The following is a 13,480-nucleotide window of genomic DNA, read 5'->3' on the forward strand; positions in this document are numbered from 1 at the left end:
TTGTTTAAGTCAAAGATTTGAGGGGTCCACTGAAACATGTCCAAATGTTCCAGGCAGCATCGATGCCAGCAATGGGCAGGCCTGTGCACCCAGATGGCAACATTAAGATGAGCTGCAGCAGCCCATTCTAGCACAGTGGAAGAGTAGAGGGGTTGGTTGGAACATGTCCAGATGTCCCAAGCAGCATCAATACCAACAATAGGCAGGCTGGCATTAGTGGTGCCATGGGATGAGACACTTGGGTTGGTATTAGAAGAAGCTCAGGAGCAGAGGGAGCACAGTGAGAGTTCCTTATCCATATGTTTGTACACTCAGCAATCTGTATTTCTTGGATATCTCAACACGGTTGGTTTCACCTGGCCTGAGGTTGACTTTCTTTAGATTCCAGACCAGATCTGATTGGCAGGAAAAATCTACTAACGTGTACTAATAATTATAAAATTTACCAAAAAGAGATAATGATAACACAATAAGATGATATTATAAGTAAATGTGAATCCAAAGCCACTACAGCAGCAAAGAGCCTCCGGCAACTATATTTATCTTTTATCAGGAAGAGATGAAAATGACAGAATATCTCATGGAATAATCTACGGCCCTGCGGTGCTTTTTATATAAAAGATTTAGGATAAATATTCAGAATATAAGCCGGCATTTCAGCCACACAAACACGGAGTGCATAGCAGTGACTTCAGGCCCCCTGGGCCCATTTATTCCTTTAGGAAATTTAGGCAATTTGGTGCTCAGATACGGCTGCCAGGTAACAGAATCCCGTGGGTACCAGGAGCCTTCCAGATCAAGGTGCTGGGATGATTCTGGACAAGACGATGCTATGAACTAAAAGACCCAGCATGCCTTTCAGCATGATATAAAGCATTATAGAAAACGCTGGTTTCCTAATTACCCAAAAATGAACGAAGACCAAATCTTCCCCTACATATTATAAATATTTAATTTTTATTTGCAGATGTGTCATGGTTGTAGCTTTGGCCGATTGGTCCCTGATTTTACGTATGCTCAGCATCTGACGAAAAACATCCTAGAAAAAAAAAAGGTGTTACCCTGTGAGCCAGGAGGGTGATAATTGCTATAAGTGGATCCTACGCACACAGCAATTGATGGTCCTGGAAACAAGGGGTCCCCGGGGGTATTATTAGATCTGAGAGTTAGCATTCATCCCTTTAATTGACTGGTGAAGAGCTCACCATACAACATAGGTGAATCTGTAAAATGAAAGAGGGCCAATGGAGTATTGTGCCACAAGGGTCAGCTGAATGAGTGGCTGCACATCAACCCAGCAAGTGATGGAACTAAACCTTGGTCATAGTTTATTACTGCTGTGTCCCCAAATCCCAATTCGGGATCACGTCCTATATGACATAATGGGAAGTGACCTGGCATGTGTCACATATGGGAAATAAAGTTTTGCAAGGGTTCCAGGGGCTTATTTGCTGCAAGCACCGTGGCCGATCTGTTTTATATGGCAAAGGGCACAGAAACTCAGCTTCAACTTTCCCCCACTTTCTACGCTGGAAGAATTTGCAGGTCAAGGTGACTCAGCAGCCCCTGAGATGGCCAAAAAAACATTTACAGAAGAGCAACACCTAAAATAGCAGCAGGGAAAACAATGAAAATATCCCTCCTGCTGTTCACATGCACAGAGCCTGATAACATTGTAGAGGAAGGTGGGGAGAGGGGCAGGGACATCACATTGTACCCCTGGGGCAAATTACTGCTTTTAAAGGAAACGTGATTGCCACGGGGCACAGAGCTGCCTACACAGTGATATGTGAACATTTGGCAAATACATTTGCTAAGCCTGTGTACATACGTGCAATAATTATCGCTAGAAACGAACGATCTGATTGGGTGACGATCGTTCGTAATCTATTGTGTGTACGGTCAATCAGGGATCGTGGATTGTTCCATAATACATTTTCTCCTGTGCATGTCACTTCCTGCATCGTTTGAGCGATCGTATCTAGCGTGTGTGGATTATATTTGAACGATCGTATCGTTACCGCATGTACAGAATTGTGCACAATACAATCGTTCAAAATAATCGTAAATAATGGTTCATTTTCAAATGATAACATTGCATGTGTGTACCTAACCTAAGAATGAATTTGTTATAGATAATTATTTTGTAATAGGACAAGGAGATCGGAGAGGCATAGGGCTCCTTAGTAATATTGCTATGGGGCCCCATCAAACTTTTAGGTAACTGTCACTGGTATCAGGGGTGAAATGTTTGGGAAGGACGGGGCAAAGGACGACTTGCTGCATAATAAAAATTTCTGGGTGCTTCTGCAGGAACATGGATTTCGTTATACTGGTATAGAAATGACAGGTTTGCTTTATCAGGCAGGAACAGACACTAGACAATGATTGGCTATAGAGACACAATTCTGGTTCATAATCTTTGGACCGGCCCAATGTGTGTGTAGTATGCCAAGTCAATGCCGGGAACCACAGGCAGACGGGAGACACCAATTCCCGTTATATGGATTTAGTTGTCACCCTCCCACCCATAGCTTGCTGATTGGACCATTACAGCATCACAATGATGACACCGTCTCCTGTATGCGCAATCCCATTGTCAGACTGCCAGCACTAGGCCTACCTTTGCCATGTAGTTGCAGAAGAAACTTTGAAGTTGTCAGAAATTCCCGAATGCCCTCCTGACGTCCTCTCGTACCCCTCCGTGTCCCCATACAGGATCCAGATGCTCTGCAATAGATGAACAGAGAGGTTTCATTAGTTGTAAAGGCCGCACCGGTTCATAGATTTGGGGAAAATTCACAGGTGATTGCGGCTTTTATATAATATTTGTATTATTATTATTATTATTATTAAACAGCGCCAACATATTATGCAGCGCTGTACATTAAAGAAATACACTTCCCATTGGACATAGCATATAATTATTGTCTTCCATGGCTGCACTGCACAGGGACGGTGACACTGTAGTCTACAGTTATTTGTCTATGGACTTTGAATCATCTCCTGACACATGCCTGAACTCTGTGTGCTTCTGCAATACCCCTACCACACGTCTCTGAACCTCAGAACATAGACACAAGCCTGTGCCACTCAACCCTCCATTCTCATCCTAGCAGCCTGATCTCTTCATACAATATATATATAACACTACAGGTAAGACTACAGAACACCTCCCTTTTCTACCTCTTGGTAACAAGAAGAGACAAGGGAAAAGATTTCTAGCAGATTCAAGAGGAATTTTCTGTACTTGATGAAAACGTTTCTTCCACCATGACAGGTGAGATGCAGTATATGGCATTTATTACCCTTTACATAAAGAATCTGCCAATTGTCTGATCCCACCACACGGCACAATGTTGGAGTCATGAAGTGCGCCCTCCACAGGCAGAAGAAGGCTCAGCAATGCAGGGCAGAAATGATTCTGCAAATAGGAAGCATGCAGCTGGGGGTCCTCCGCAGAGTCCTAACAGCTGGGCAATATTGTTATATTCACTGTGCAGAGGACAGGTTCTCTTGACTCACATGACTCCAGGAAACATTCACAATGCTGAATACAGGAATGTATATGCAGAAAATGCAGCCGTTTGTAGTGAATGGCGTAGATGGTGACAACTCCCCAGACGTGCCGTCTAATAAATGTCAGAGCTCAGGAAGGTATTTGTAATGTTGTCACACTGGAACAAATGGATTTCTAAAGGGGCACACCGCACAAAGGGGTTCTCCCTGCCATGAAGTTTGGGGTGTTGCTGTCCACCTTTTGCTGTGTCCGGTGATGGCAGCTTACATTTCCTTCTCAGGACTCTAAAGGTCACGTCACTGATATAAGCTCAGTGAAGGCCATGAGACAAATATGGAGGCCGCCATGGGGGGCTTCTAGGAAAAGGATATAAAACTCTTTCACCAGAAGTATAGTCACTGGAGAGGAGCGGGGAGGGAGAGAGAAAGAGAGGGGGAGGGGGGAGAGAGGAGAGAGGAGAGAGGAGAGAGAGAGGAGAGAGGAGAGGGAAAGAGAAGAGGAGAGAGGAGAGTGAGAGGGGAGAGAGAAAAGAGAGATGGGAGATAGGGGAGAGAGAGGGGAGAGAGAGAAAACAGGACAATCTTGTTACTAAAACAAAAAATGGACACAGCAGTTATCAGATAACAAGGACTGGGAGTTAAAGAAAAGTAAACTTGGAAGTGAGCAGTGTGTCAGTGAGCGGTGTGTCAGTGATCAGTGTGTCAGTGAGCGGTGTGTCAGTGACCGGTGTGTCAGTGACCGGTGTGCAGTGTGTTAGTGAGTAGTGTGTCAATGATCAGTGTGTCAGTGAGTGGTGTGTCAGTGAGCAGTGTGTAAGAAGTGTCAGTGAGCGGTATGTCAGTGATCGGTGTGTCAGTGAGCAGTGTGTAAAAAGCGTCAGTGAGCGGTGTGTCCGTGATTGGTGTCAGTGAGCAGTGTGTCAGTGATTGGTGTGTCAGTGAGCAGTGTGTCAGTAACAAGTGTCAGTGATCGGTGTGTCAGTGAGCAGTGTGTCAGTGAGCAGTTTGTCAGTGATCGATGTGTCAGTGAGCAATGTGTCAGTGAGCAGTGTGTCAGTGAGCAGTGTGTCAGTGAGTGGTGTGTCAGTGAGCGGTGTGTCAGTGAGTGGTGTGTCAGTGAGCAGTGTGTCAGTGAGTGGTGTGTCAGTGAGCAGTGTGTCAGTGAGCAGTGTGATGTCATTTCACACCTCTGTATATTGCAGAATCAGGATGACAGCAGCCAATAAAGCCCCAAACAATGTCAGAAAGTGATTCTCAGGGCAGTCAGCTGACTGTTGGCTGGCACTGCTATCATCCTGACACACAGCAGGCAGGGGCCCAGAAGCAGCAGCCAATCAGCCGCAGCTCCCATAAACTCCATGACCCGGGCCTCTCACTCCTCCTGCTCCGGCTGATGCAATAATGTTGAAATCTTTTGCATGTCAGTGCTCTCCCTCCGAGAGGAAATAGTCCCTTTATAAATGTTCTGAGACAAGGAAAACGGATAAAACTGGCATTATAAAGCATAAAGAAGCTCAGTGCAATAGCAGTCTATTTATTATCGGAGGGGCCGGGGTTATTTTACTGATCATACGGCCGGGCAGGTGAGGGTGGGCGGAGTGCATAGCGTAGGGATACTCCTCCATGGCATGATGTAACCTGGGGATTACAGTATAGAAGTTGAAGCTTTGCACATTACCAGCCATATCCTTCCAGCAGCTCCATCAGTCACAACCTTCTCACCTCGTACATGAGTCACCATGGCCTTCTAGACTTGCACCACGACCAAACAAGTGTGCCACTGCACTTGTGCTGCAACCTGCAAAAAAACGCAAAGATGGCGTAAGTATATTTATTAGAAAAAAAACATTCCTTTTTATTTTTAAAGGGCTCCTTAATCAATTTCTTCCAAACCAACCTGAGTGCAATCATTTTCCTTTAAGGAGACAATTGCCAAAATTCTCGGATTTATGGTTCCCAGCCACGCCTTTCCCACAAGAGTAAACAAGAGCAACTCACGTGGAAGTGAAACTTTGCTGGACGCGTAATAAAAAAAAGTTCAGCTAAAGTTTAATTTATAAAAAAGCAAAAAATGAACTTTTTTAAAAAAATGGCGTGCAAAGTGTGATGACCTATAGCAAGCGTCCTAACGTTCCAACTGCTGCATAAATCAATCTGATTGGCTGCTTCTACGTACCTTGCATACATTACTGCACACCTTGTGTTTTTGTATTGTTTGTGTGTTTTCATGGTGTATACAATATTGCAGGCTTTTATATATTTATAGAGCAAGGTACATAAATACATTGCTATTGCTTTGTTCTTGTGACATTGTTGTTTTTATATTTATTTGAATCTCTTCTCGATGTTTTACACTCACATGGGTTAATGTTACAGCTTTTCGGGGTCTATTTATAAAGCAGAGTCTGACATTCACTAAACATTCTCTGAGGGTGAATCAATCACTGTCATGAACCTGCAAGATTCCTCTTAGTGAATGTCAGATCTGCTTTATCAATATGACACTTGGTGTTTATTTAATGTTGGCACAGGTGGGTGAGAGGCACCCAAGTTATGATTATCAATGCAGCCCCTGGGGGCCAAGAACACAAACACATTGCTTTGCTTGCCAATAGCTCCCGCAGCAGCTGTGGCCATGTATGTTTTTTTTTCTATGTGAAACTCATTTTATGCAAATATAACACAGGGCTGCTAACTGAAGGATAAAGAATAAAGTTATCAACAATGTTGCAAAGCATCTGATACAATGTAGCAATGGCTTTTATATCTGTATGATACTGTCATGATTTATTCTGGAGATCAGAAAGCTGCATGGAGTTTGATGGTGTCCTTTGCTAGAATTATTCCACATGGCTGCTTAAGGGAACATGCTTCTGAAATAATACTACAATGGGTCAGATTGATCAAAGCTCTCCAAGACAGGAGAATATAGACTATCATGGGAGAACCTGGGTGATCTAGCAAACCTGGAATGGATTTCTTAAAACTAATTTTCAATCCTGAACCAAATCCATTCCAGGTTTGCTGAATCTCCCATGTTTGTTGTCTATCCTCTCCAGTCTTGGAGAGCTTCGATCAATCTGTAGTATTATACTATTATCTAATTAGTTACCTGCTATGGCTTCAGAGACTTTCTCAGTGACAGGTCCACTTTAAGAGATAGACATATCACATAGTTTAAGGATTTTGGAAACTTTCTCAATATAAAACCCTCTTGTTGTAATAATTCCATTTACCATTATCACTGAATTTATTTTTATACTCTGTTGGGTTATTCCTTTAAATGGCACTTTTAAGGGACCCCCCCCCCAAAAAAAAGATTAATGTAGTTTTTGGTATTTTATAATTGGATGACTGCTGCAGAGGTTTGTCACCTGTAGGTATTGTTCACCCCCCCCCCCCTTACCTCCTACAGCCATCTGCACCAGGTACATCCCTGGGGTTTAATTTACACTTGTTTTTCTGGCTGGGGTCCCCAGGGGGAGGGAATGTGATCAGAATGTACAGCGAACACAAAACAATTCTAATGCATTAGGACAAAAGACAGAAAAAAAAACTGCTTTAAATAAAAGAGGATCTCATTCTGTTTAGTGTTCCCTCCCACCCCATTTTTTAGGCTTTTGTATTTTACGTAGAATAAACTAGAATCGTTATGAAACGTGTTGTACAGAACACATGGGCGCCTATGGAGCAGGCTACACAATTCATCTCATGCGTATGCTTGCTCGGGATGTTACGCATGTACACCTGTTTTGTCTGCAGCGACCATGTGTTCTTCTAGTGATTAATCTAGTTTTGTACAGTGCGTCAACTCTACGCTTCCAAGATGGCGGCTGTTGTCACAGCCAGGTACTTGTAAAACTGCAAACGTAACATGTCCGGGCAGAACAAAGTCTGCTCGACCTTCGCTTACACAACCCAGGTGACGTAGGTTTGCATGCGGGTGTTCTTTATTTTCCCGCCCAGGAATGCTGAGACAACATTAGAAAGTTCCAGGAACTAACAAGACAAATGCAGAAATGTTGTTGCATAACAAGTCTACAAAGATTTGGCAGCTCTAAGATGTCGTTTTTAATGCTTCATGCTAAAGTGTCCACCAGGTGGCAGTGTTCTATTGCTGCTCCCATCATTATAAGAGTATAAAACATTTCTAAAAAGATAAAAATGGAGGTTAAAGTCTTGCACTGTTGTACGGACTCTTCTCCTGGACGTAAATTTTTTACTCTGATTTCACTGCATACTGTGAGCTTCTCATAATGTGCAATAGAAGCTGCAGCAAATTAGCTTATATAATCTGATTTACACATGATCACTAAGAAAAACAAAAGAAAGTCCCTAAGATAATGTGTGGCCCATCAGGAATTTCCCATTACACAATTCAAAAACAAAAATCCCCAAATAAACTGCTGATCACAAGACAAGGAGCAGTGAGATCACAAGCAGCAAAGTTCCAGCCAATGGTCGGCCTGGGGGAATTTACCCAGCGCCATGGAAGGGGTCAATGACGGGCGGAGCTGCGGGGGTGATGTCAGCACTGGATTGCACAGGTTATCCCTGTACCGACAAAGCTGTGCAGAGTTCCCCCACAGTGTACCACAAGTCTGCAACCTCTGCCAAGATGAGGTAAGTACCCCAAAAATGTGTATTAGCAAAAGCCAGTCTGCTGAGAGTTGTAGTCCTTTATCCAACGATAGGTTCCCAGGGGTGTCTGAACCTGTGATAGTGGGTAAGCTGAGACATGTAGTTCCACAGGACAGAGAAAGCATAGGAAGGCAAAAAGCGGAAGTGAAGAGGATGGCTGGGCATGCTGGGACTTGTAGTCCACAAAGCAGCTATTGTACCTGAACCTGCCAAAAGCAGAGAAGATCATCTGCTATTTATATCTTCCATGGATGGGGGTGCTGGGACTTGCAGTACTTCAAGGAGTGAATAGAATACACAATGATATCTAGTACAGATGATGGAATATACCAAATGGTAAATTAATTGTTTTTCTGGATCAAATTTTGGAAAAATGTCCCTCAATAGTGATTAGTTAGCAGAGCGTTCCTCTGATTGCCCCCTCTGAATGCCACCCCTGGTTCTGGATCAAGTTTTGGAGAATGAAGAATTCCTGAAGTCCGGTTGTAGTTATCCGAGATGGGGGGGTCACAGAAATGGGGGGGATGAAGATGGAAGAATGGGGGCTGATGGGACTGGTAGTCATTAGTGAATGGATCTGCCAAGGTTGACAAATTCTTGGTTGTATTTAAAGAAGAGCCCCCACTTTATACAAATAACTACAGCCAGGTCAGCAGATCATCCATGGCACGGTGCGACGCTCTGCCCCTGCATATCACCCCGATGCACAAGGGCGAGACTAAATATTTTTATATCCATGTCTGGGGTGATTTGCTTTCACTTCCTGTCCTTGAGAAATAACAGGAAGTAAAAGAGAATCTTCCTTAAGGGAAAAAGTGTTCTCATTCCAAGATTACCCCTTTTCTAAAAAAACAATTGTATGATTAAGTTTTGAATGGTCATGTCTCTGTGCAATGGTCAACAAGACAAAGACAGATGACCTTCCCCAGCAGGAACACAGACAGTAAGTTCTAACCTTCCCTACCAGTTAAGAAAAACATGGAACTCATCAGCTCCCCCTGCAGGCAGGGCTATAGATAGCAGCCTTAATGCAGCTCCGTTCACCCCAATCCTGTGTCCTCAGCTGCTTCCCTGAACTCCATGGCAGGCCTGGATGTTGCAAGCGGCTTTAGCATTGAACTTGTTACTTAATAACCAGAGCGGATAAACTTAGACCTGGCTCGGGCATTTTCCTAGAACTGCGCCGTATCATCTTCCAATCCTGTTACTAGGAAAGGACAAACAGGTGGCCGCTCACCATTTGTCTGAGGTCAGCACAAAAAGGAAGTGTTTGGAGTTACAGTAATAAATAGATGAATAAATATAGAAATATAATACGTGTAATATCTCATATGTATATAAAATGATTCCACTGTCCTGCAGTGATCTCTGGTGACACCCTGCTGGCTCTGCTACGTAGTGTTGTCACCAACAGATGGAAGGTCAGCCATTCACAGCTATAATTGTGGGCCTATGCTTTGCACATAGTCTTTTGGGAATTTATGAACAGTTTGGTGAATGTATGATGAATGGCATCCAAAGCTCAATACAACTGTCCAGGAACTATGGGAGCCTTGGTGCCAGCAAAGCCCCTTGGGTCTTTTGGTTCCTGGACAGCGGTGGGCCCAGGGGTCAGAGGTTACAAGTAAGTTCATTAGAACCATTCTAGGTATCGGAGTCCTCGAACAGAAGAATTGAGTTGTATCCTCTCTCTCTCTCTGCAGGTCTTTTCCTCGCTCTGCGCCTTCCGCTGCCAATTACAGCTGGAATCGTGCCTCCAACCAACTCTCGAGCCCCAACCTGAATAATTCCGGTAGAAATGTCTCTCCTGGCGGCTTTGAATCTGGACCTGGAGATGTCTATGGTGCCAGTTAGCACTCTGCACTGGCGGGCAGATCTCCTTAAGATCCCTGCTCATGGAAATCACTATGAACACCTACAGGTGCCCATGGAGGACGGGGTGAATGTGCACGGGGCCGAGGGAGGATGCCTGGCAGGTAGGTGATTCAAGTTAAACCTTCACTACCCTGGTGACCCATCAACCGCCCAATAACTTCAATCCTATAGGTCATTGCTGAACTTCTCGGGCTGCCGTCAGATACGGACAGCTGTCTATAAATTCCAGTGCTTCCAATGCTAAATGCAACGGGAAGGGGCTGTCATTCTGAGCCATGCTTAACTACCTAACACCCAGCATGGGATTCTGGGCATCAATGGCTGCATGTTGGTTCAATGACTTAGAAGGGCCCTGAGACCAGAGAAAAGATGGTGTTCCCCTTAAAGCAGACATGTCCCTATGAAATATGTGTTAATTAAAGCTCACCTGTCATGCAAGAAATATGGAACTGTAATAATGACATCCCGAAAAAGCTAGGAGAGCAAATCTTCTATGTTGTTTGAGTTATATTTAGTTATATTTGGCTGTATCTTTGCTAATATGCTTGTTTTATCGTGGTCTACATACTCAGATCTCTCTGTCTGTTACTTACAGGGGATGGATTCACGGATTGGATGACGGAAAGGGTGGACTTTTCATGTTTTCTGCCAGTGACGGCGGATCCATCTATGCCAGGGCCTCCTGCCCCGGACCTGGAGATCATGGCCACCCTCCTAAAGAAGGAGCTGGAGCAGATGGAAGATTACTTCCTGGAGGAGACTCTCTCCCCTGGGCTTCCAATGCCCCCTGATCAAGTAGCTCCCAGCACCCCTCCTTCTCATGAAGTCCACTTCCTCTTTCCAACGCCCGACCAGCAGCTGAGTGGGAGAGGAGTAGAGTTCCCTGCGTACATCGCGGAAGCACCAGCACCTGCCCCCGTGGCACTGAACACCCTAGATTCCGGATGCCTTGAGCTGATGAATCTATACACAGATGTTCCAAGTGATTTCCCAAGAGAAGAAGAGCAGGATTTTATGGTGATCAACGACACCAATGACCCGCCAGCACAAACTAAACGACTGAACAGGCCTACCCCGTACGACCGCCCCGCTACCACCAGCACCAGCTCCTCCATCTCAAACCAACCAAAAGGTGACCGCAAACAGAAGAAGAGAGACCAGAACAAGACGGCGGCGCTCCGATACCGCCAGCGTAAGCGTGCCGAATACGACGCACTGGACGAAGAATGTCAGGGCTTGGAAGTCCGAAACAGGGAGCTGAAAGAAAAGTCCGACTCCATCGAAAGAGAGATCCAGTACGTGAAGGACCTTCTCATTGAGGTCTACAAGGCCAGAAGTCAAAGACTCCGCAACAACTAGAAAGTTTTGTACACTGAAAGGCAAAGACTTTGGACTGGTGACCACTTTCTAGAGCAGCCTATCCAACATTGTACTGTAAAACATTGGGTTGGGTCACTAAAAAAATCTAACACTTCCATCCATGCCTTATACTCAGAAAGTAGCTTGGGTTATCATTTCCATGGTTGCAAACCTTCAACATCTTAGTTGGTTTCAAGATTCTAATGCCTCTTCTGGTCCGGAGGTTTCATGGTTCTAAGGTTCTGCCACCACTCCTGCACTACAGTCCTCCCCAATTTTCTATGCATTATTTGTCTTTCCAATATAGATCTTCTTAGTGACCCATCTGATATTTTACCACAACACTTCACACTGGTAAAGGCAAAGTCTTCACCATTGTGGAGTGATTGATTTGTTGAATGTGATGTAGTGAGGTGCTTGTGTTACGTTTTAGATTTTTTGAGTGGATAAAGTTATATTGTTTTATGTCTCTTGGAAAGCCTATGACCCCATCACCCCTCCAAATATTATTTTATTGTTTTATATTTGAAGAATAGGAAATATAGAAGGTGACTATGTCTCTATGACCATGTAGGTTAAAAAAGTAAAAGTTGGGAAGCCCTTTCGGGAGCTACAGGCAGTAACAAAAACCCTAAAGGACTTCTCAAATGATATAGATACTAGACAAGTGAAGAATTACTAGGTTTATAGTAAATTGAAGAATTTCTCTTCTCTAAAGCCTTGAAACATTTTTAAAAGGATTTTTTTTTTCAAGAGAACACATCAAAAAAGGTTGGGTGATATAAAATGTGTAAGACACAAAACTTAGATATCATTATTGGATTTACCACTGACCAGCTACCTCCACGTGGCTCCCTAAAAAAAGAAAGAAACCCGATGTAGCTTGGCATTAAATAATTATAATATTGAGACCCACAATAAAATATTAAGATTCCACTAGTTAACATATAAAAGGCTTTCTTGGTTGTAAACGTAATTTGGCTTGTTGGATTTTTGGCAGTTTATCAGGGACTTATTTTTACGTTTATTGTTTAGATATTCTAAGTGTGATTTAGAGGGATTTGGGTATTATATTATATCTATAAAAAATACAATCTTGCAATTACAAGCACTAATAAATAATAAATGTTGCACAAACGTTGCTTCTTTTGCATCCTAAGCAGCTGAATATTTAAGATGTCTCCAGTGTACACAAAGTTTGATTGGCCGGTATGGACTACAATGTTCTCCCCAGACCCTTTTAGTTGGGTGCACCACCCATCACTTTTTAGTAGCCACTAGGCTATTTTTGGGTGGTTACTGAAAAATTGGGTTATAATACAGGGCCACAACCTGGCTACAACGTCTTCCCACCCAGCTAAAAAAACATTCTCGGGAGAATACTATACCTAGCTCAGTTTACACATCAATCTGATTTATTGTTTGGTATAACAAAGTCAATCTGCAGGCAAAATAATCAGGGAATACTGAACATAATTTAATGACCACAAAAACATTGAAGGTATTTTTGGGTGCATTTTAGGGAAACAAAACTGAATGAACAACAACGGGGACAAGCACTGTTTTGTGTTCACATCTGGTAAAGTCTTTCCCTCATATCTCACAAAAAGTGTCATGAAAACACAAAAGTGTGACTGGAGCCCTAATAATTTAAATTGTTAATATCACCAGAAAACAAACACTATATGATGCTTAAAAGTGCGCACACCTCTGAACCACTTCATGTGGCATTTCACCCTGGGCAACCAATAGAGAATGAATAGAGGTAGCAATGGGGGCAGTGGGGGCAGCCAGCAGTACTTAAAGGCTCACTGCTGCCCCCATTATTACCCCTATTCATTCTTTATTGGTGCTGTTCAAATGCCGGTTCAGTGGTGTGGGCGGCCAACAAGTCACTGGGAGCTTCACAGAAACATTTGTTCAAACCACCAGTCTGGTCAGTCATGGTGGTAGCTGTGTGGTGGGACTCCATGGTACCCATTAAAGATCCCTATCCCTCTCATCCTAAAGACAGTTTGTGATACAGGATACTAATCAATTTCATTGCAATCATACAAATGCCCCCATAAAAAAATATTATTGTATC

General features: G+C 43.5%; 1 protein-coding gene across 1 annotated transcript; it reads left to right on the forward strand.

Annotated features, from left to right (window-relative positions):
* The first annotated feature begins 5,120 nt into the window (after nt 1-5,120).
* On the forward strand, nt 5,121-12,531 carry ATF5 (activating transcription factor 5). Its single transcript, XM_072414232.1, has 3 exons — nt 5,121-5,340; nt 9,864-10,136; nt 10,631-12,531. The coding sequence occupies exons 2-3, from the start codon at nt 9,959-9,961 to the stop codon at nt 11,392-11,394; spliced, it is 942 nt and encodes a 313-aa protein (XP_072270333.1). The 5' UTR covers nt 5,121-5,340; nt 9,864-9,958; the 3' UTR covers nt 11,395-12,531.
* Nucleotides 12,532-13,480: the final 949 nt, after the last annotated feature.

This window comes from Pyxicephalus adspersus, chromosome 6, assembly GCF_032062135.1.
Source record: "Pyxicephalus adspersus chromosome 6, UCB_Pads_2.0, whole genome shotgun sequence".
Classification (NCBI taxonomy): domain Eukaryota; kingdom Metazoa; phylum Chordata; class Amphibia; order Anura; family Pyxicephalidae; genus Pyxicephalus; species Pyxicephalus adspersus.